Source organism: Camelus bactrianus, chromosome 21 (assembly GCF_048773025.1).
Source record: "Camelus bactrianus isolate YW-2024 breed Bactrian camel chromosome 21, ASM4877302v1, whole genome shotgun sequence".
In the NCBI taxonomy this organism is placed as follows: Eukaryota; Metazoa; Chordata; class Mammalia; order Artiodactyla; family Camelidae; genus Camelus; species Camelus bactrianus.
In genome coordinates, this window is record NC_133559.1 from 11499936 (window position 1) to 11524246 (window position 24311).

At 42.5% G+C, this 24311-nt stretch overlaps 1 protein-coding gene across 1 annotated transcript in view; it reads right to left on the reverse strand.

Moving 5' to 3' along the window:
* Window positions 1-1601: 1601 nt before the first annotated feature.
* The window catches only part of SLAMF1 (signaling lymphocytic activation molecule family member 1), a 31699-nt gene continuing 8989 nt past the window's right edge, over window positions 1602-24311 (reverse strand). The window contains exons 3-7 of the mRNA XM_010955648.3: window positions 22307-22591; window positions 13161-13259; window positions 8892-8965; window positions 3744-3866; window positions 1602-2297 (exon numbers count right to left, since the gene is read on the reverse strand). Coding sequence (XP_010953950.1) covers window positions 2247-2297; window positions 3744-3866; window positions 8892-8965; window positions 13161-13259; window positions 22307-22591 — 632 coding nt within the window. The 3' untranslated portion in view covers window positions 1602-2246. The remainder of the gene's footprint in view (window positions 2298-3743; window positions 3867-8891; window positions 8966-13160; window positions 13260-22306; window positions 22592-24311) is intronic.

Genomic DNA, 24311 nt, shown 5'->3' on the forward strand with positions numbered 1-24311 from the left:
AGGAAAAACCCAGCTGTTGGGAACAATCTGAATTCTAGTAAAGGAGTGATTACTCATAACCCCAGGGTTTAAAAATTCCAGTTAGTAGCTCCTTGGTTTTTGAGTATAGATGGCTATTGAGCCTGAAGTTACATAAGGGTGGACATTGTGTGTGTGTGCATGTGCAGGTGTGTGTGCACACACATGCCCAATCAGCATTGAATCCCTCTGCTTGTGCTTAGGGAATTCCCTAACTCAAAAGAGACAAGATCTTGTGGTAGCTCACAGCGAAAAAAAATGTGACAATCAAAATATGTATGTTCATGTATAACTGAAAAATTGTGCTCTACACTGGAATTTGACACAACATTGTAAAATGACTATAACTCAATAAAAAGTGTTAAAAAAAAAAAGAGAGAGAGAGAGAGAGACAGACCCCACCAACCACTAGGAAAGTGGGAAATGCCAGATATTCAATTCCCAGCCTCCCTTGGAGGTAGAACATGGACGTGTGACCTAGGATTGGCCACTTGGTCCCAGACTCTTATTTAGAAGATAGAGATGAAAAGGTGGACGAAGGGACCCTGGAGAAGTCACTCTGGTGCAGACGATACAACAGCAGTATTGTTTCCAAGCCCGGCTGAGGCAGGGAGGAAGTGGTGGAGTCTGGGTCTTGTGCTAAGGAGACAATGGCAGCACATCAGGTGCCCAGCATCCTCATCTCTGGGCTGGTTTTGTGATTTGGGCTGTGGTCCTAGCCACAGCCTATGTCTCCCTTTTTCCTTCACGTTTTCAAACCATGATTTTACAGATCCTCCTAGCAGTTATTTGAACCAAACAATACCTTTTCAGCAGCTTCCATTTCTACATTTAAAAAAAAAAATCCAGAGTTAATTTCTGTTTATTGCAAATAAGAACAGTCTTACTGAAATTTGTTCCAGGAAATGGGACACACCGGGCATCAGAACTAAAATGTGAATTGACTTGGTAAAGGAGGTGAAGAACAAGGCATTTAGTGCCTCAAAGTTTTGAGCTGGAAAGTTGGTGACCATTGTTATACGGTTGTAAGACAGTTGGTGAAAGTGTTCACTAAGGTCATACAAGACCCTATGAGAAAGAAGAGGAGCTTACCTTGAAGAAGGCTTGCTCTGAAAGCAGAGAATAGAAGGGAAATAGGACTTTACCAGAAGAGGCTCCTTCTGTCTGCATCCTGCAACTTAAGTTATTAAGCATTCAATTACTTGAAGCTGTTGGATCAAAATATGTTAATTTTCAACTTCAGGATAAATTTCGTGTGAGGAGAGGTATGCTGGGATTGAGAAGTGCTTGGTAGAGACCCTGAGGACATGAGGCTGGGGATGTAAAATGGGCTCAGAATTGGTTTGGAAAGTCTTAGCTGAGGCTCCAGATTTGTTACTCAATGGAGCAAACAGAAAACTAAGATTTAAAAATCATTTTGGGAAGTGAAAAATCACTCTGGGACAAGTTCTGCTTATTCCAATTTCCTTTGTAACAGCATCACCAAACACTCGCTCCTTTTCTTTAAATCTGAAAGCCACTGCACAGAACTACACTTTTAAGAATCTTAGAATTTTTTCATTCCATTATTCAAAGCACAGAGATTTCAGTGTCTTTTCAGTTTATTAATTCTTTAGCTTCCAGTATTTACAAATAAAATATTCTATTAGCTTCTTTTATAGAATAATCTCAGTGTTTTACATACAATGAGGAATTTACCCTTCACTGCCCACCCAGAGAGAAACTGAGGCTCAGAGCCTTGATCAAGTCTGCATGGTGAGTGAGAGCAGCTCCTGGACTGAGTACAGGCAGCCAAAGTGTAAGCTGTTCCAGACTTTGCAGCTGGTGGTCATCTGTCTGAGACAGGTACTGGATGTCTTGCTCTGGCTTTCTGCCTTTGGCTTTTATTGTCCAATCCCAGCAAAGAGCAAGACACCTGAAGGTCTGGACTCCATGGACTGGCATTATCCATTTTGCCTGCTACACCGCAGAGATGGAAAGCTATACTCGGTAGCTTTCTGTTCTGGGCTTGTGCCCTCTGCAGAGCAGGCTAAGTGCTTGGATAGCCTCACTTCCTTGTCCATTCCACAGGTAGGTATGGAAGAAACATCACCAGGGAGTCGATCCAAGAAGAGCACAGATGTGTAAGATGTCACATTTAACTTGGGACCTGGGACCAAGTTCAGTGGTTTTTTTTTTTTTGGCTCCTCCGTGTTACTTCCAAAATTCCCTTTACTGGGTCTGTGGTGTCAGCTCTCTGGAAGTGTCACGCTGGCATAGACTGTGATGGAGCTTGACTCCTAGGCACAAAACAGAAGTCTGTGAGTGGAGAGACCAGCACTCGGTTCACAGGCTGTAAGTGGAAATAGTGATGCTTAGGAAAAGGAAAAGATCTCAAGAATCACGTAGCATAGCAAGTTGCTCAGGGTCTGTCACAGCTGAGTATTAATGCAGGCAGCACTGAGGTCCCCAGACTGCCTGCCCACCCACAAGGTGGACTTCAGCTCCCTTCAAGCATACGCATGCCATCAGGGAGACTGGGAGGCCTGTCATAGTCATCTGAGGACCTGCACTCAGTTTGGAGAAGCCAAGAGAGTTCTAAGTTACTGAGCTTTAATGAAAGAGTTAGTGAGACCCAAAAGGAGGAGGGAGAGGTGGTTCAGGCAGGAGAGAGGGACAGGGAGGAGATGATGACTGTGGGCAAAGACCTCTCATAGGGAGAGGAGATTCAAGGGTCAGAGAAAGAGACAGGAATGGGGGAACTTAGGGGGTTTTGCTGAAAAATATGAAATACACCAAGTGCTGTGTTTCTTCCCCAAGAAAACATCATTAAAAAAACTACATTATTTTTTAAAGCTTTTAAAGTCAGTTTTATGTTTTCACTTTGTTTTAGATAGGACAATGGTCTGTGAATAGACCTCAAGATGAAGACAAGGCACCCTCCCAGGCATTGCTGGGTATGTGCATAGTAGGAGCTTTGAAGAGGATGGATAAACGTAGGCATTTCTGTTGCTTTTTAATCCTCCGTTGTCTCCTCAAATGCTTTATTTAATAGAGCCCAAGTGGAGCTGAGATTTCAGCCCAGAATTTATTTCTGTTCATTTAGTAAGAGGAAAGATTCCTGTCAAGTAAACTTAGTCCACACCGATCTTGCAATGGGGCAGAATTGGTGAGGCTCCTTCAGGGCTGCACGTCATACCCTCTTCCAGGCTTGCCACCAAAGCCGAGCTCCGCTCCTAAATGCTCTGATTAAATAGGGCTTTATGGAGACTAGGCATGAGCACTTTTAAAAAGCTTTCCTGGCAATTCTGCTACGTGGCTGGACTTGAGAACTCCTGGACTCAAGATGCGGTTCCCAAACTTAAATGTGCACGGGGATCACCTGGAGGATGTTGTGTTTTAATGTGCAGATTCCTGGTTCCTCTAGGTAGACACTCTGATTGAACAGAACCCTAGGTGAAAGGCCTCAGGAATCTTTGGTTTTTTAACAGATATGCCAGCTGATTCTGATGTGGTCCTTGGACACCTCTGACAGAAACACTGATGAGCAGGGACCCCAGGTGAGCAGCCATGAGGGGTCTCCTGGAAGCCCTGCAATTGAGGCTGCAGATACTCCTTGCTGCCTGCTTGCTAGGGCCCGCCTTCTCACGTCAGGAGTCTGTTCCATTTGAGCTCTCCTCAGGTCCCACCCTTCCGCCTCCTCCACCTACTCCCTCTCTACAGAGAGGAGACACAGAGAGCCTCACCTGGACCTGGACGGGCTCTGGGACAGGCTCTGAGACAGGCTCTGGGACAGGCTCTGTGGCAGCAACATAAATGGTGGTGCAGGGGTCCTGAGCCAACAGCGGATCAGGTTTCTCCTGAACAGACTACAAGGGAAACAAAGAAAGCAGGAGATTAGCTGTGGAGAGAGTTATTTCCCATCCAGGTCCCCATGGAGAAGCGCAGAACCAAGAAGCCTTGAGTAAGGAAGTTCCTTGGAGTCATTCGGTCCAGCCTCCTTTCCAGGTGGAAATTCTCCTCCCAGTTCCTTAGAACTCAATTCTCCAGGCTTTGTTTGGACTCCCCAAGTGATAACTTGGAGCTCACAGCCTTGTGAGACAGCCTGATTCATTATTACTGCTTCCCAGATTTATTTATTTATTTATTTGACAGGGGAAGGTAATTAGGTCTATTTGTTTATTTAGTTTGAGAGAGGTACTGGGGATTGAACCTACTGCTTGAGCTATATACCCCTCCTCTTCCCAGATGTTTGAAAAGTCTTCCTCACAGTGAACTGGAATAGGTGTGGCTCTTATGCAAACAGTGAACAAGAATGGGATTTTCATAGCATTTAAGTCTCACTCATATCACCCACAACACATGGAAGTCCTGCCATTCTTCACTCTAACATGGTTTCTCATTACTTCTCTTTCCTGCCCTAATATTGAGCTTAAAAATAACTCCTCATGTCCAAGCGTGTTAAGGTTTACAAAGTTCTTCACATATATCTTCTCGTTTGTCTCACAACCACTCTATATATTAAATACTATTGTTACACACACTTTACAGGTGAAGGAGCCCAGAATGATTTAGTACTTTCCTAACGTGCACATGCAAAAAAGTATCAAAGCCAGGATTCCCACCATGGTCTTTTAACTTAAAGTGCATGTTCTTTCCAAAAAAATTATTCTTCTTTGGTTACTCCAATTTATAATGACCTCTTCTTTACCTAAATCCCTCAGGTATTTAAAGTCTAATTCATACATTACAACACTTAACTGTACACTGTATTTAAAACACTCTGATATATTTCCACATTGCTTCTCCAAACAGACCATCAATTCCTTGAGAAATAGCCTATATATTTTTTTGCATTCCCTACAAAACAGTGCTGGGCACATAAGAAAACCTCAGTTGATGTTTGTTGACATTACTTAGAATGCATTAAAACCCACGATACCAGGGTCGTCGGTATGGGGGTAAATTGAGACCACAATCCTCTAAGATGGAGATGGCATAACTAATGCCAGGAAAGTCATCCTTTTAACATACTCTGCGGGCACTGGGTAGGATAATGCTACTCTCCACTTTTCTTTGAAATACAGTGAGACTTAAAGCTGAAGCACATGGATTTTAATGGGAAAGAACTTGGAATTTTGTCATCTGATGGGAGAGGTAAAGGACTGGAAAAGTTTACTGAAGGGAAGAAGATTCAAGATAGGACATGATCTTTCTCTTAATAATATCTGATGGACTGCCATGTAGAAGAGGCATTAGATTTGTTCTGTAGAGTCCTTCAGCTTTAAATCAAGGTTAGAATTTTAGAGAAATATTTTGGTTCAATAAAATGAAGGTCTTTCTAATAGTAAGAGGTGCTCAAATGTGAGGTGAATTGCTTTGGGAGGCAGTGAATTCCCCATGACTGGAAGTGCTTGGGGTGGAACAGGGGTTCTCACACTTTAATGTGCTTATCAATTATATGGGGGTCTTGTTAGAAGGCTGGTTCTATTTCAGAAGATCTGGGCAGGGGAAGCCTGAGATTTTGCATTTCTAATTAGGTCCAAGATAATGCCGATGCTGCTTGTTCACAGACCATATTTTAGTAAAAAAGGAGCTAGCCAGCACTTTGGAAGTAATGTTGTAGAAGAAAATTCAAGCATTAATTGAGTGAAATTAAAGAAGATCTAAATAAAGGAATGGATATATCATTTTGTGAATGGAAAGACTCAGTACTATAAATATATATGATCTCCTCAAAATTGATCAATGCAGTTCTATTTAAAATTCCAGCAGAATTTTAAGGGGGATACTGACAAACTGAATCTAAAGTATATATGAGAATGCAAAGGACTAAAAATGGCCAAGAACTCAAAGAAGAACAAGAACAAGTGAGAAGACTCATTTTACCAGATATCAAACTTTTAATAAATCTGTAATCACAGATTTAACAGTATGATACTGGTCCAGGTATGTACAAATAGACCAGTGGAGAAGAATAGAGAACTTCAAAATAGACTCACACATATATGGCCCGCTGATTTATGATAAAGGCTGCCCTGCAGGCCAAGAACAATGTTTTAAATATAAATATTCAATAGGTTATCCATTCAGAAAAAAAAAAAACAACTTGACTCATCTCACATGGTACTCCAAAAATCATTTTCAAGCACATAACAGATATAAGTGTAAAAGATAAATCAGTTTTAGAAGAAGACAAAAGAGTATCCTATTACCTGGGAGTAGAGGAAGATTTCTCAAACAGAACATAAAAAGTGCTGTCTACAAAGGAAAAGATTACCAAATTGTTCTGCACTAAAACTGAGAACTTTTCTTTATCAAAATATATCTCTGAGAAATTGCAAAGGCAAACCACAGGATGGGTGAAGGTATGTGCTAACATATAACTGCCAAAAAGCTAAAAATATTTAAAGATCTTATACTAATCAATCCACCCGCCCCAAAATGGCCTGAAATTCAAAGGAAAACGGGCAGGAGATTTAAGAGGCACCTTAAGAAAGAAGCTATTAATATGGTCAATAAGCATATGAAAGTTGTTCAACATCTTTAATAATTAGAAGAATACAAAATAAAACTATGAAAAGATACATTCAACAGAATGACTAAAATTTAAAATACCAATAATACCAAGTTTTGATTAGAATGTCTAGCAACTGAAACTCTTGTATGTAGTTGCAGAAAAGTAAATTGGTGCATCCACTTTGAAAAACAGTTTGGCCTTATCTAATCAATTTGAAGATATGCATACTCTATGATTCAGCAATTCTACTTCTAAGAATATACCCAACAAAAATATGTGCACATATCTACTAAGAAGCATACATATGAATGTTCATAGCTCCAATTTTCATAATAGTCTCAAACTGAAAAAAAAACCCCAAATGTCCAACACATGGTCAACTGGATAAACTCTACTATATGTGTACAATGATATTCTATAAAGCAATGAAAACGAATGCATTATATCTAAGCTCAAGGACATGCATGAGGGAGAGTATAGCTCAAGCAGTAAAGCTCATGCTTAGCATGCTTGAAGTCCTGGGTTCAATCCCCAGTACCTCCTCTAAAAGTAAATAAGCCTAATTACTGCCCCCACCAGCCCAAAATAATAATAATTAAAAAAAGACATGCATGAATTTCATAAATGTAATATTGAGCAAAAGAAATCAGACACAAAAGGAAAAATACTGTAGGATTCCACTTTCATAAAGTAAAACAAACAAACAAAAAACCCCCAAAAACCCTAAACTATATTTTCAGAAGTCATAATAGTGGAATCTTTAGGGAGGAGAGAGAAAATAGTGATTGGGAGGGGCACAAAGAGGTCTTCTGGGGGTATGAGCAATGTTCTGTTCCTTGATCTGAGTGGTAGTTTCATGGTACTAGAAGACTCAATACTGAAAGATACAGTTTCTCCTCAACTATATCTGTGGATTCAATGCAATCCTAATAGGATTTTTTCTTCCTTTTCATGATACTTGAGAAGCTGATTCTAAAATCCATATGAAAGTACAGAGGGACAAGAATAGCCAAAAACTCTTGAAGAAAAATGAGGTAGGAAGACTTGCTTTACCAGATACCAAGATGGGGTAACTCAGTGAGCTGACATTTATATATTGTGCACTTTTTGGTATGTTATGCCATAATTTACAATAAAAATAGGGATGCTAGCAGCATGGGATAGAATAGACAGGAAAGGCACCATGGTTGAACCTGATTACCAAAATGTGTAAGTACAAACGTGGAGGTTGCTCTTGGGACTCTCATCTATTTAAATGGAGTTTGGTTCTCAGCTCTCAGCTGTGGTCATGGCCTGTGTAACAAACCCTCCAGTCCACTAGGGGGACAGCAGAAAGAAGAGCTTTGTCCAAGAGTTTATCTCTGGTTATCAGAAATGCATTTACCATCATCTGATACAATTTTCCAAGGTATTAATCAAAGCTGTCTCTACCTTCACATGCTTTACTCAAGAATTTGTCTTTCCCTACACTCTGAATGGCCAGATTCTGGCCTATTCATCACCTAGAATTGCCTTCATGTCTGAAACATATCTGACCATAATCCTTTTAGCTTCCCTCTTACTTCTAACATATCTGCTCCTCAACTTCATCATGACTCTAGTTTGTTTTTTTTTTTTTTAGTCCATCTCTTCTGTCTTAGTTCAACCATCACTCCATCACAGTTTTGCTTTCTTTCATCCCCAGCGTACATATCATCTTCCATCTCTCCAGCCACTCTCTAGGCAGACTCCTCAAGATCCTTCCCTGTCTCTTTGGTACTTTGCAAACTCCTAAACTTGGATCAGACCAACATGTCACACGATAGCCTTCCTCAGCTTTTCCTTCTCTCTTCAAGCTTGCACCCTCTTCTGGCCTTTTTTGCTGCCTCCTCTTTGGAGACGGCCCGCACTCTTTCTATGGAGTGTGTACCTACTTTTGCTTTAACCTGAGCACCCAGTTCCCACACTTCTTTCCTTGCTTTTCTCTTGCCTTACACTCTATGCAGTATGTATCTCTCTAAATAAATCTACCTTTACTCAAAAAAAAAAAAAAAGTTTGCACCCTCTTCCCTAGAGAAGGAGAGAGTTTGATAACAGAATCACAGACTTCTAGAATGGCAGGCTGGAAGGAGTCATATGTCACATGTTTCTAGCTTCCTCATTTTTTTCCTATGAAGAAACAGATGACCAGAAAATTACCCAGTATTTCCCATTATTTTGAGTAATAAATAGTCCCATTTGATCCTGAAGTTTAATGCCCTTTTAGAGAGCTCTTGTTATTGACTTCTGCCTCCCTAATTTTCTCTGCCCACATAGACCCATAAAGATCAGACATATACAGATCCCATGGGAAACATGACAGGTTTACCCCAGACGAAGAAAGTATAGGACTTACACCTGATTTCTGGACTTGGGCATAGATAGTAAGGCTTTTTGCTTCCACTGCTGGCTGGCAGCTGTCTGTTTTACCTGGGGAAAAGAAATTATAGTGATTATCTCTCTCTGGTCCCCAGCATGAACTCTCTACTCAGACCCATGTGATCTTCCCCCTCCCCGCCCGCCACCGCCAGGGGGACCATAGGAACAAAGCACTGAGCCCCAAGCCCCCTGAATATTTTCGTATGACATTAGGTTAGATACTTGATCTCTCTAGGCTTATTTCCCTACCTGTAAAACGGGATAGAAATACTTGCCTCACAGGGTTATTATGATGATTCCATGAGATATTATTTGTGAAGTGTTTAGAACAGTGCCTGGCACGTGGTAAATTCCCTAAATGTGTTAGGTGTAATTGATGTGCCATTCAATTGTTTTGATCTCCATTGTTTGATGTGCATATCTGGCCTCCTGATAGGATTCTAAGTTCTTTAGGGGCAGTGCAAGTTATTTATATCTCTTTTGAACTCTTCAGCTCGTAGTATGTTGTTTCACTCATAGCTTTCTCACCTCCCAGTTTTGGGGGGCTTTGGGGTGTATGTAGGGGGAAAGGGGTCTAAGAGGCATGATCTGCCTAGGACTGTTTGGAAAATAAAGCTACAGTGACATTCTGATGCCTACGATCTGGAAGTTTTGCTCAGGGTCCTGGGTCTCAGGAAATTAATATGTTGTAAAACATTTAAATTTTTAATCAGTTTCTGAATTTTTTCATTTTAAATTATAAAAATAATTCTTTTTTTTTTTACAAAATTTAAAATAATATACATTGAAAAGTATGTCCTCCCTCCCCCATTAATCAGTACAATTTCATTCTCAGAAATAATTGCTTTGAACAGTTTGATGTATATACCCTTCCAGACCAGCTCTGGACAATAGAACATTCTTTGATGTTGGAAATGTTCCATATCTGCAGTGTAATATGGTAGCTGCAAGCCACAAGTGGCTATTGAGCACCGAACTATGGCTGAAGCAACTGAGAAACTGAATTTTAAATTATACTTAATTCTAATTAATTTAAATGTAAACAGCCGCATGTGGCTGGTGACTACCATATAAGACAGTGCAGTTCCGAACATTTGCTATACTTACACAGATTTTTTATGCAAATTGGGTCATTTGCATATGCTATCTCTGTAACTTGACCTTTTCACTTACAATGTATTGAGGACATTTTCCATGCTAGTGCTATCTCATTCTTTCTAACGTTTCAAGGTATTCTTTGCATGCATCACGTAGAAGTGAGAAGGATGGAGGGAAAGGAACAGATGGAAGCATGGAGGTCTATTTTGGGACTATTGCAAAGTCCAGGCAGAGGCAATGGAGGCTTGACCCAGGAGCAATCACACAAAGTCTTTAGGATAGACTTATTTTAACACCAATGAATTTATCCTCTTAAAAATCTAGGAGCATGTCTCTGAGGGAATAGCATTTAGGAGAGGCATATTTTTGCTTGGAAGGGGAAAGTGTATGTATGTAGAGAAGGTGGTTTTATGCTGCATGAGTGATCCTTGGGGAAGAATTGATGGGCAGCGGCTGGGAAGCATGAAGAATTCAAAGAAGCTGATGTATGATTTTCCTGTGCCTGCCTAGTGGTTCCAACTTCATTTTTTTTGGTCAGGGTTGATGCTGGCTGAAGAATGTGTGTGTGTGTGTGTGTGTATAGAATGGAGGATGGGGTTGCAGGTTAGTTCTGAGAATTACAACCTTTCAGTTCAAATCCGTGAGTGAGTGTGAAGTTAGCCATGCCCGCCCAGCACCGTCCTAGGTGTTGTAGGGGAACAAGCAGCACAGAGAACAGACCTCAGTCCTTAAAGAACTTCTGTCTTTCAGGTCAGCTCAAGCTGGAAATTACAATTGTGGGGACAGCTCTACATGGTCAGACAGATGAAAAAAGTAAGGCTGAATTTTGCGTCTCAAAGACTGAATCAAGATAATTCACTTCTATTTTTTCCCCCGGGGCAAGAACAGGTTTCCAGGAGCCAGCTCAACTTGACTCAAAGTCAGCAAGGCCTTAGGATCTAATGAAAAAGGTCTTAGCCTTAGAACTGGGGCAGCTACATTCTAGCCCTCATTAGCTGTGTGGCATTAGACAACACAGGCCATCTCAAGGGTCTCTTCCTTTAACATAACTGTACAATGAAGATGTAGACTGTCTAATGTCCTTTTCAGCTCTCACCTCAGGCATAAAGTTGTCTAGTACTCTAAGTTTGAGTCCTGTAAATCTGCTCAAGGTGCTGTCCCTGGATCCTTCCAGTGCTGCCCTCTGCTGGCAATAGGACTTAAATACTGATGTCCATATTAAGAGATGTCTTTCTGCGCATGTATGTGTGTACATATGTATATATGTATGTATCCACCTATTTATCTGTCATCCATCATATACCCATATAAGCCACCATGTCCAGTGCTTCCTGTGTATTGACCCATGAATCCTCACAAGAAAACCATGAAGTACATAATATTATCCCCACTTTGCAGAGGAGAGGTTAAATCGTTTGGCTACACAGCTTGTCAGTGGCCAAGTCTGCATTTGAAAGTAAATTTGTCTGATGCTAAAGTCTATGTTCTTAATCAGTGTATCTCTAGACATGAAATTGCCAGAGGGTCCTCCTGAAAGCCTCTGAGTCAGGCAACAGATGACACCATTAGAAGCTGTTAATAGAATCTCTTGAGCAAAGGCTTATGAAGGGTACAGCAATGAAGCATAGGGTTGTTTCCACAGATCTGGGGCAGGGTTTTTCTGTGTTCCTGGCTTACAGGGAATACACAGTGATTAAGAAGAAGGATGGGTATGTGTGCTGGGAAAAGTGGTGGGGAATTACAGTGGAGGGGAGACTACTCTCTTCAGAGCACAAACATGTGTTGAGCAGAATGTAGCTGAGGAAAGAGTGTGGGTCAGGATCCCAGGACCTTCACTAGCTAGGTTAATGGGGGTATGGTCCTCTCAGCCTTCTCATCGCTGTATTTCACTGCTTCCTTACTGTCCAAGCCAAATGTGGTTGCCCTGCCCCATCCCGGTAGGGTCTCAACAGGATTTCTGTCTGAATTGCCAACCCACCATCTCCTCCCCAGCTGCCTCTTAGATGAAGGAAATGAGACAAGGTAGGCGGCTTGCTATGATCTAGATTTTCTTATACAAGCAAAACCAACATCAGAGCGCTGAGGTAAGGGCTTTTTCAAGAAGATTACATGTGGAGAACACTGATCTACTTGAGAATGAAATCAATGTGAGAATCAAGTTCTAGCCTCCCCATGGGAACCCCAGCCCAGGGATCTTCCCTGACTTGGGGCAGGAACTTCTGACTCTAGCGTGGGTAGGTGGTGGATGGTGTGGCCATGGGGAGCACGCTGCCCTGAGATATTGAATCATAGGACAACTTGGAGGAGAGGACAGGAGATACTAAATCTAGGCATTTACATGGCAAGGGAGTAATTGAGCCTTAATGATTTTAGTCTACCCTGGGTGATTTCTATAACTGTTTAGTTTAGCTTTAGGTAACCTCATGGATTGCACACTTTCCCCAGGGTGAATCAGAATTTGTGCTAAAATCTTAGGAAATCATGTTCCCTTTGCTGTCTTCTGATGACCTGTGGGCCTTCCCAGAGGAACACAGCCTTGTAGTTGGAAGACATAGTTACAGCTCTGATACCCTCACCAGCCAGCTGGGTGACCTTGCAGGAGTCACTTAACCTCTCTGTGCCTCTGTTACCCCATTGCTAAGTCACATAGGAACAACTATACCCTACCTCTCTCAGAGGGATATCGTAAGGATAAAAATAAGTTATAGAAAGGTTCCAACCCTTGGGTTAAAACACCTTATTATAATGTCTTTTTTTTTAGTTGATAATTATAACTTTTCTTGAACAAGATCCAAGAGTCCTCTGAATTCTGCTCCTAGTGAATATTTTAGGCCTCTTGTCCAGACCTCTTCAGCATCCTTCACATGCCTCTGCTGCAGTGCTAGCATATTGAATCTATCTGTGTAATTTCTCCCATGTTGGTTCATGTGGTTCATCTTGCTTTTTATCCCCATAGCCTACTATAGGGGACCAAGCAAAACATGAAGAATTAGACTGGATTGAGCAAGGTCACAGGATATGTTTATTGAGTGTTTTTGCAAAGGCGCTTCCTGCAAAAAGCCAAAGTGGTGAGAGCAAGCAGTTGTAGGGAGAGGTCCCCTGTTTACCGCAGAGTCTGATAAATATCTCTTTATTGTCAGACACCTACCTCTTCTTCTCAGTAGGAGTATTACCATTTCGAGAATCATGATGACACCAACAATGCCCCCTAAGAACAGTCCAGCATACAGTCCCCATTGTCTTGATTCTGAAAAAAAAAAAAAAAAAAAAAAAAAAAAAAAAAAGTCAAAGGGCAACCTCAACAGTGCTGTGAGTTTAGAAACATCCTACGCAGAAGTGAGGAGACACAGCCCCACATTTTCTATCCACATTCTTTCTCAAGGGAGACGTTCATTCTCATGGTTTTAGACATCAGCTGTAGACTACTGAAGACTGCCAGATCTGTTTTCTTATCCTACTTTTTCTCACTATGTTTGACTCTCATACTCCCAATTTCTCTCAAGATTCTTCTATTCAAATGCTTTATTTTCACTTCACTTTAGACATTTTCCTACAAGACTAAAATTAAACTTAACTTTGTTTTTCCTAAGTCCAAACTCTCTGCCCAGTGTCTCTGTTTTTAAGTCTCTAGTTTGTCCTGTATCCATTTGGGCAGAAAGAACATGGTGGCTTCATGTTCCCCATACTCCCACACCATTCTCATGAGACCCTGGGAGGAGGAAGAATCTACTTTTGCCTTTTGTTAAAATAAACATAGCAGTGCTATTTTCGTCCTTCCATGCAAATAACTGTGTTGAAAGCACTAGACCTAAGCTGACAGAAAAGTATATAGTTTTCCTCTGAATCATTCCCGTGTTCAGTATTAGCACTAGCATAACAATCACCCAAGCTAAAGCTCAGAGAGCCCATTTTTTATTGCTTTTTTTCCTTTACCCCCTTCACTGAATCCTTCTGAACCAGAAGCAGCACTTTGGAAAACAGTGATGAGATCTATTGCCCCAGTAAGTGAGACATTTAACTCAACAAGATAGTAAAAGACAACTACAGAGCACTCACAATGGTCCAGGCAATTTTTACTGCATCCTGTTTATTAATGTACTTAATCCTCACAGCAATCCTATGAGGTGAGTGCTCTTAATACTCTGATTTTGTGGATAAGGAAGCAGATGCAGAGATCCTCAAGAACTTGAGTTTGGTCTAGGAGTCGAAACAATGCTGAAGACAGACTTCCTGGAAAGTCAAGGAGACTTCTGGGCTTGGGGTAAGTTACATCAGGGTAATGAACAGTGGGGGCCAACCTGAAGCACTAGGGTTCTAAGTAAAGTAATAGCATTCACATTTTAAATAGTATAATGCCAGGAGTTAACATTAATGTGTAAGGGTAACTTATAAGGATGGTTGTGGAATCAGCCTGTTTGTTGTTGAACCTGTGATGGGTTTGTTGGGAAGAAGTTGGAAGGAAGGAATAGGTGGGTTACAAAGGAGCAGAGGGCTTGCAGACACAATTCAGATGTTTACAGAGTCGACCAAAGATACAGACTGAAGTCTCAACAAATTGATAAAAGGCATCCCACCATGATCTGAGTGGGCCCTCAGCCTGATAGATAACCAGAAGTCGCCTCTTGGGTTTGGAAAGGCTTGCTTTTTCTTTCTAGGTCTTTCACACATCAAGTCATCCCAAGGAACCTCACTGAACTGGCTTTGTGAACATCCTGATTATAGATTCTCTTCCTCAAAACAAACATGTTTTAACCTTGTCAGATACCAACTTCAGCAGACAGTCATACCACCTGATCAAAAAGCGAGGGGGCAAGCAGAGGGTTGTAATAAGATTCATGAATTGATATTAAGCTTGAAATGTGAGCATGAAATCACAAGACTGAAGACTGGAGTTGCCCTCTGAGCAGCACTACTCTGAATGACCACTCTCGATGGCTTATGGTCACTGAGAACCGTCTGCACAGGTGTGTGTGTGTGTGTGTGTGTGTGTGTGTGTGTGTGTGTGTGTCTGAGAGACAGTGAGAGAAAGACTGATTATCTGATTATTCAGGGCTTATGATGCCAACACCAGAAACCCATGGAGAAACCTTTCAAATCCTAAAATAAAGAAGCAGAGCCAGCAGCCTAAGTGCCACATGTTCATCAACCCAGCTAATGAACTGACCCAGCAAATTGTTATAGTAGCACTTAGTGTTTCCTCTTTTTTTCTTCCTTCATATATTTTGAGATCTTCTAAAACAACAGTTAATTTAAGAACAAACACTGCAACCATTTAAGTCATTTTTAAAGGTAATAGTTCTTTCAAATTTCATTTGAGATAAAAGTAAAATCAACAAGGTGGTGCACCTAAAACTAGAAAATAGCTAAATAGCTATACAAACAACAAACAAACAAAGCTAGAAAATAGCAGATGACATAAATGCATCAGTAACACTGGCCAAAGGAGACTTTGTCCTGTTGCTGACAGCTCAGCTGCTCACCCACTCGCATAAACTAAAAATGACAGGGGCATTTTACCGAGGCCCAGAGGGCATAATGACACCAGCTCTCTCTTTTCAGGGTCTCAGGAGGATGAAAGCTACCTGCTCTCCTTGTCCTATGACATAAATAACCAGCTTCTGCCAGCCCGGCCAGATCTGAGAGGCAACACGGCCGTGGTCCTGAAATGTATTTCATAAGCCCTGATTTTTCTTTTAGTCTTTGGATACAGAGAATAGGAATCTTATTGGAGGATTTAAGTTACAGGCCTTTTTTAACCTTAAAGAAACTATAGCATTTTTCTCACCCAACTTGCTAATTTTACGTTGAGGCAACTGAGACTCTGATAAGTGTACATAAAGTTACAGAGGAAGGTGATGGCCAAGTGGAATGAGATAAGATCTTCAGACTTTACAGTTTGTGTTTCATCCTATAGAGGCGGGGTCCCCACAAGGAAAGCAGTGGAAGGCAGAGACGCCTGGGAGACCTTGTGAATCAAAAACTCTCCAAGTGCCAACTCCTCCCTCCACTGTCCTTCATCCAACACCGGCCCATATGCTCTGTCCTCTGCTCTCCCCTCTGCTGCACCTTCATCTGTCTGCCGGGCCCTAACTCCCAAGCCAATCTTGCTTCCTCTGTGTAGGTTTTCCTGACCTTCCCAGCTCCCATTCTTCCCTCTCCCTTGGACTCTGAAGCACTTGGTTTATGTCTTGCATCTTAGAATTATCTTTGCTCTGGAGACTATTTTTCATTGAGGGCATTTGGAGCCAGACAGATGGATTCAAATTCTGGGCCTACCACGTGATAGCTCTGTGACCTCAGATAGGCCGCTTATACCCACTGGGGCTCCAGTTTCCTCATCTGCAAACTGAGCATAAAAACATTTAGTTCACAGAGTTGTTCTGATGAACCAATGAGGTAATGCAGGGAAAGCACTCAGAGCAATGCCTGGAATCCTGCATGTGGTAAATAAATTTCAACTTAATTCCCCAACTAGCTGCTAGGTTCTTGGAGGCCAGAGACCACCTCTTTACTTTTTTGCAGCTCTCTTAGAACTTGGAACATAATAGGTCTCCAGTAAATTCTTGCTGATTGATTGGAAGGACAAGGCGATAGGTTTGATCTCAAGTCCAAAGCAGTCCCTTCACTGATGATCAGGGATGCTTCAGCCCCATCCTGTCATTTGTTTATGACTTACTTTCCCTATCTCTCTAGCAGATCTAAGTATTTCTACACTTGGTACTCATTTTTTTGGTGCTATTATCCAATTATGAAATATATATATATGGAAACTAAATGTCAGGGTCTCTATGCCCTCCGGAATTGGGGGTAAATATGGAAAAAATAATACTTTTACAGCTTGTTGGGGTTAGGCTGCCCATGATTTCTGTCATTTCTGGGCATAACTTGCTTGTGGTCCTTGAAGTCTTCGCTCCTGCATCTCTACTTGTTCTAGTCTGGGCTGTCCTGGCATGCAAAGTTCACTGCCCTCATCAGTTTCCACACACATTTCAAAACAAACAAAACCCTACACGAAGAATTTTGTGAGTTTGAATCCACTTCTGTAGATTTGAAAGGTCACCAGGGAGCAGATTCCAACGTGAAAGCTGGGAGCAGCTTTCCACCATCTGACAGACTCAGATCCTCTCTTCACCTTCCTGTATCTGCAAGAGCAACATCTCCCATTATTACACGGAACCATCTAACTTACAGCTGGATTCTTTAGGGGCGGGGGCAGGGAGTCTCACCTTCTGCCCTCTAGCATTTGTTAAAGCCCCATCCTAAACAAACTCTGTTCCCTTCTAAAGAGGAATTCTAGTAGTGGTTTCATTTTATAATGATATTTTTCCACCTAGTAAGGTCTAGGAGTCTTATTTAGATTGTAAGCTCCTTAAAGGTAGATCCTGTGCCTTCGGCTTCATATGCATCCCCCTGTCCACCTGGTGCGATGTAGGGCAGGGGGCACTCAATATGCAAGTGATGGAGTAAGTTAAATCAGAGGCCATAGAAAGAAGCTGGGAGAAGAATGTCATGTACCCTTTTGTTAATTATCAGAATACTTAATATAAAGGTCTCAGAAGGAATGCAGGGTCACCTTCTGTTTTGGCCCAAGGCAAGAGTAGAAGAGAATGAGCAATGACCTACTGGGCATGTGCTTTGTAATAACAAAATCAAACCAGGAAGGAGGTGTGCATCTGTGCTCTCAGCACCATCTGTGTTCCCATTTTAAAACCACCATTTCCTGTGGTAGAAACTCCAGCTCTCCCTCTTTTTGCTCAGTCATATAGTGAGGACCCTCAGGATGGTGATGCTCAGAAATCAGGCCAACATTGTTCTGGGGTCCACAGGTCCCATTCTTCGCCCACAAAGAAACCCTATCTTAACATTCTTAAACCGGGGGTTTAGGAGGTTCTCCCCACTGGAGCCTCTTAGAAGTAGCTGAGCAGGCTGGTTGAGAACTCCAGCGCCATTTATAAAGAGTGTTTTACATGATCTTCCACCTTTTGGTCGTCTGCTCAGTTGGCTGTGGTTTAAATATGATAACTTGGCCTGTAGCCACGCCTCCAAGAATAATGCTGAAGGGCCTGTTTTGTCTCTGAAAGTCTGCTGCCACAGAAACACAAAAACTTCTCTTTCTCCTCAAGTCCTTGAACCTTTATTCTTTAAGGGAGATAAAGAAGAAAATAAAAAGAATCTGAGAAACAAATGTAGTTCACCCCAGGAGATACTGAGATGCTAATATAACGGTCTAAGGGTGCCAGATCTCTTTCCTGCCTTTCATGTGGTTCTGTCAGCAAAGCTGCCTGCATGGAGCACATCTACTTGAAGAAATCAATCATCTTCAAGAGATTTCTTCTTGTTGGTGGGCGGTTTCCACTCTGAATTGGGTGTGGGGGAAGGGTGCTCCTAAACCATATACTAATTTAAGATCTGGGACCATCCAAGTAAAAATTATTACAGGGTTCATAGCTTCCAGAAACATCCCTTACACTTGCCTACCCCATCCAGCATTGTGCTGCAGAGGTTCCTAGGTGGACCCCCAGTGTCATTTTCATTCTTCCATGGCGATGCAAGTCTTGTCCAGTCACACAGCTGCCAAGCTAAGGACTACATTTCTCGGCTTCCTGTGGCCATGTGACAAGGCTCTGGTCCATGACAGGTGCCCAGGTTCCATCCTTCCATCATTGTTGTCTTGTTTGCTGGATTGGGAACACCATGCAGAAGGACCTGCCCCTGTGCGTTGAACAGCTAGGTGACTCTGTAACACTGGGAGCTCCCTTTTGATGAAATGACCTTGTAAGAAAGGGGGAGCCCCCGGAACTTGCTGACGGGTGTCAGTTTTTCCTTCCACTGAGTTAACCCAGACTTGCTGAGCCAACCTTTTGCTAATGTACTGAAAGGGGTCCTCTTTTCAAGATGAGCTTCCAGGGGCATTCCTCTGTAGTTGAGTTATTTAAATTCAGTATTACTCATTCTGCATAGACATAACAATTTCATAACACGGTCATGGAGGATGGCAGCAAGTCATGCTGTCACATACTGTCCAGTGTTGACCCACATCACCATATTCTGCATGACCCAGAGAAAATGCTTTGTAGCACCCTTGGATTTGGACTTTACAGTAAAGATATTTAACGACAATAGACATGAAAGTGTTACTTACTGCAAAACACTGAGATAGCAATTGGAATAAAGATGAATATATGATGAAGAGCCTGGACGATTGTTTAAAAAAAAGGATTTTGAGGGACAAATATGTTTTTGTGCAGTTTAGTTTCAGGGAGTCCTGACAAGAGACAATGTTGACATCATGTTGCATTTGGTCTCATCACATCTTTGCCACTCGAGTTTTCATTGATGAAAGTGAAAAATGTCTTAAAATCACTGTCCTCATTATAGATGGCAAAGTGACTTCTAATAAACCCTCACACCCCACCACTTCATCCCAAGGCTGGGGTTTCCCTTGAATGGAATCTTTGTTAAAGGAACAGCCACTGTTTTGGCTCATCTCTTGAAGAGTTACTGTAACAATGACCCCTCCCTCAAAAACTAGTTTCTCTTTCTTCTGCCTCTTCCCTGCCCCAGTCTATTCTCTACACCACTGATTTTCCTCTCTGAAATGCAAAGCTGATCACTCCTCTAGCTAGAACCCTTTATTAGTTCTTTTCACCTACAGGATAATACAGAATAAGACCAGCTATATCTGCCTTTCCCTCTGCCTAGAACATCTGTCTTTTATCTGCTTGGTTAATTCCTATTTATTCCTCAAACCTAGTTTGCCACATTCTCTGTAATGCTCTTTCTGATTCCCTGAGACAGTGTCAACCATTCCCTCCTTTTGGGTACCTTGCACATACTTCTGCTTTGCACCTATTACACTATGTGACTTAGGATAATTAGTTATTTATAAAACTATCTCCTTCCTTAAGGGCAAGGACCTGTCATTTGGTCTTTGTATACTCAGCACCTAGCACAATATTGGAACATAGCAGAACCTTAATAAATCTTCTACTGAACTAAACACAGTATCTTAAAAATTCGTAACATTCATTTGCAAACATGAATCAATGAACTAATAAAACTGTTTTCTGTATTTAGGCAACCTGCTGTACTGCGAATGGCATGCCATAAACTAGCTGTGCGATTTGGTTCTGACGTGCTGTGGTTCCCCATCTCTGGAGGCAAGAGAGGGGATCTCTACTTGTGTTATGGGTTGAATGTGTTTCCCCAAACTTTCGTATGTTGAAGTCCTTAGAATGTGACCTTATTTGGAGACTGAGTCTTTACAGAGGTAGTCGAGTTAAAATGAGGTCATTAGGATGGGCCTGAATCTAATCTTACTGGTGTCCTTATAAGAAGAGGAAATCTGGACACACAAAGAGATACCTGGGATGGGCATGCACAGAAGAAAGGATATGTGAAGACACAGCAAGAAGGTGGCCATCTAGAAAAGAGAGAGAGGCCTTAGAGACACTTTGGCCTTGGACTTCCAGCCCCCAGAACTGTAAGACAATAACTTTCCATTAATTAAGTCACCCAGTCTTTGGTACTTTGTTATTGCAGCCCTACTTACACATGGGCTCTAATCCAACATGACTGGTGTCCTTACAATAAGGGGACATTTGAACAGAGATACGCATAGAGGGAAGACAACGTGAAGAGACTTAAGGAGAAGACAGCACCTATAAGTCGAGGAGAGAGGCCTGGAACAGATCCTTCCCTCACAGCCCTCAATGGGAACAAACCCTGCCAATAACTTGATTTTGGACTTCTAGCCTCCAGAACTATGAGCCAATAAATTTTGGTTATGGAAGCCACTCAGTGCATGGCAGCTTCTTACAACATCCCTAGCAAACTAATGTACCTTGACAACCCTTTATTAACATTTCTTATTAATGTACATCCAAACTGAATCATAGAATATTTATTCTGGAAAGAACTTCACTAGTTCACCCTTTTTATTTCACAGATGATGAAACAGAGGCTCAAGAAAGTGAACTGGCTGCTGGGTAGTTGTCTCACTGACTGAGCTGAGATCCTGATGGAGCTTTCCTGTGACACCGTGTTTCTGCTGCTTCTGCTGAAACACGGGGGGGGGGGGGGTCTCTATCCTGAGGGAACCTCAGTCAGGGGACTGGACATGCTATGCCCAAGGGCATGACCTGGCTAGATTCCCCTGTCCCCCATCCCCGGTCATCTGGGAAAGCCCTCCATATATACACCAGGCCATCACAGACAGGAGTCTTCTTGGAATGACTCCTGTTGTTTCCTCAGTGGATGCAGAGAGAAGAGTGTCAGGGCATAGATCATGCCTTGCAGGACCAGCACCTTGGTTCTTCTGTTCCTGACCCTACCTGAAGCATGGACACAAGATCTATCAGTGAAAAGGGTCCAATCTCAAGTGGTTAGATGGGCTTACATAATCAGCCCTTCCTTCCTTTTGAGAACAGAATAATTATGATTTATCTTTCCAGAGAAAGAGCTGTCAGAAGAACTAGGTTTAGGTGATGACTCCTCTATTTATAAGCTGAAGAAACTTGAGGAGGATACTTAAGTGCTACGAGCTTCAAGTTCCTCATTTGTAAAATGAAGATGATGACAACAGTTATCTGATAAGGCTATTGTGAGGATCACAAAGATTATACATTTGAAAGTGCTTTGCCAACAATAAAGTGCTGTTTGACTTATCATTATCCCCAAACTTTATAGTCCAAGTCTTAATCAGAGAGCCGACTCTCCTGGCCCTCTGACCAGCTCTGGGATTCACAGTCCATTTCCTGAAATGTGACTCTTTATTATATCCTGCTATTCATTATTGAGCAAATGTCTCATGTCTTAACTTTATGACAGGTTGCTGGAGAGCAGAGGTCATGTATCATATCTTTTCCCAATTTCCTATCCCATAGGTAACTGATAAATACTTACTGATGGTGTAGAACCATCCCACCATTAGTGGAGCATGGATTTGGGAGGCAGGACCTGCCCCCCTGCACTCTCTCATCCAGCCACCACTGCAGGTTAGAGCCAAGGCCAGAGGGGAGAGGAAGGATCTCAACTTGAGACCCAGGCTGTGGGTCTGTCTCCATCATTTTTCACTTGTTACCTCAGCTGTGAACTGAGCATAATGGCACCCTGGTCATTATGAGCAGAGGGCACTCACTGAATGGACATGGGAGGCTTTTATGAATTGTAGAGAAAAAGTAAACTGTTGTTACCAAGGTGAAGACCACAGCTATGGAAGCAGAGCAATTGGTGCAGGTGGGGACTGAGCCTACCTCATTAATGTGGCACACTGTCCACCACCAGGGCACTCACCTGAGGAATCAGGCCAGCATGTGGACCACGGGATGAAGGTCTGAGAGCGGTTGCTGATGGGGTTGCTCACAGTGCAGATGTAGACATTGTTGGCATGCTGGGGCCCAAGGGTAAGATACAGGAGGCGGGAGCCGTTGGCAAGTCTCAGCGGGTGGGTGCCCACCTCCTCGCTCCAGCTGTAAGCCACCTGGTCCCCCTTCTCCGCCATGCAGTCCAGCGTCAGGCTGCAGTTCCCATGCTCCTGGGTTGAGTTCAACACCTTAATTTCCGGAGTGGAGACCTGCTCTGTCAGGAGGGGGAGGAAGGGAGCCATCACTGAAAGGAACCCTCTGGAATTCTGACTCACCTTCTTTGTCAGAAGAAAATGCAGTCTAATGGCGCTTTTTCCCTCTCAGTGGGTCCGCAGTGTGATTTATTCCTAACGGGGACCTACTGCTTTGCACCATCTGTCTCCCTATGCCCCAAACCCATACTCCTTTCCAGGACCACCCTGGAATAAAATAGAGAAGAAAAAATTGTCTTTTAGTCCCCTCCTACCAATACTGTAAGGGCTCCCCATGCCCCTTCCTGTTGTTCCTGATCTAGGTTGCTCTCCTGTATTCTAACTGTTGTGTTTGCTGTTGGTTAATTCCCCCATGGGTTTTAAGTGTCCTTTGCTAGAGTATTACATTCTAGACCTAAAAGAATTACTTTTTGGTGGTGGGATTTCATCTATACTCTGTGAGGGTGTGTGTGTGTGTGTGTGTGTGTGTGTGTGTGTGTGTGTGAATAGCAAGAGCTTTAGGGTGTCTGGAATAGGGATAGCCATAGGTCTCATCAGCTAATCCCACTCTAATTCTGTGAAATAGGCAAGGTAAAAGGGAAAGCTGTATTTATTTAGTAACTACTATAGGACAGGCATAATGCCAGAATTTCACATTCATCATATTCTTAAATCTTTTCAGCCATTTTGACCCTATTTATAATTATACCCATTTTATAGATGAGGAAACTGAGTCCCAGAGTGGTAGAATGTCTTACATAATGTCACTCAGCCTCTCAGCAGCCAAGCTGAGATCTGAACCTGCATCTGTCTGACTCCAAAATCCAACCTCTTTCTTTGACTTGAGAAAAATAGCAAGGCTGCAGAGACCATATTTTCCAAGGTAAGAATTTGATCATAAAATACGATTAGATTTGACAAACGCAGTGAACTGTTCTAGAAAAATGCATATGTAGTCTTCATGCTAATGGCAGCCTTGCTCCCGGGACACTGTGGGAGTGAACAGGACTCCCCTGGTACCTGGTGGAGGGCTGTGGGAATTCTGCATTACATTGTTTGGAGGGAAGGGAAGGTTGGGGCGAGGGGAAAGGTGGAAGGGCATTGCTGTCTCTCCTGTAGGTACCTGAGGATTTCAAAGTAATGCTGGGTGTATGGGGCTCCCTGTTCCATCCTCAGAGATAAGGAAGTGACCGTGAAGAAGCAGGACAGCCCAAGTGGCTGCCAGGATCCCTGGGAACTCAAGGGAGCCTCTGGACTTAAGAGACACAAACTCTGGGTACATTCAAAAGAGTTGACAGTTAAAGAGGCTCAAAAAAATCTCCGACCTTAGAGTCAGGTGGACATAGGTTCCAGTTAAGTTCTGCAACTAAGAAACTTTATAACCAAAGCCTTTGTTTAAATAAGAAGGAGGTGCCTCTTCCACCAGGCAGATGCAATCCTATGCCAGGACACAGGGCTTGGTGAGTGGTGTGTGGGATGAGTTTCAGCTCTCCCTCTCCCAGGACCCCTAGTGTAGTGAGCCACCTACACAGATGCGAGTAGGCATGTGCAAACCACTTATCTCCAGATGTCCATGTCCTCCTCTGTGAGAGGTTGGACTCGGTCAGTGATATTCAAACTTCCTAAAAATCAGAAAAAAAAAAAAAAAAACCAAAACCCTTTTTTCCAAAGAAAATCTCATCTGCAAAGCAAGACTCTTGGGGCTCCAGGACCTCCAGCCTATCGGCAGCTGGTCCCCTTTTC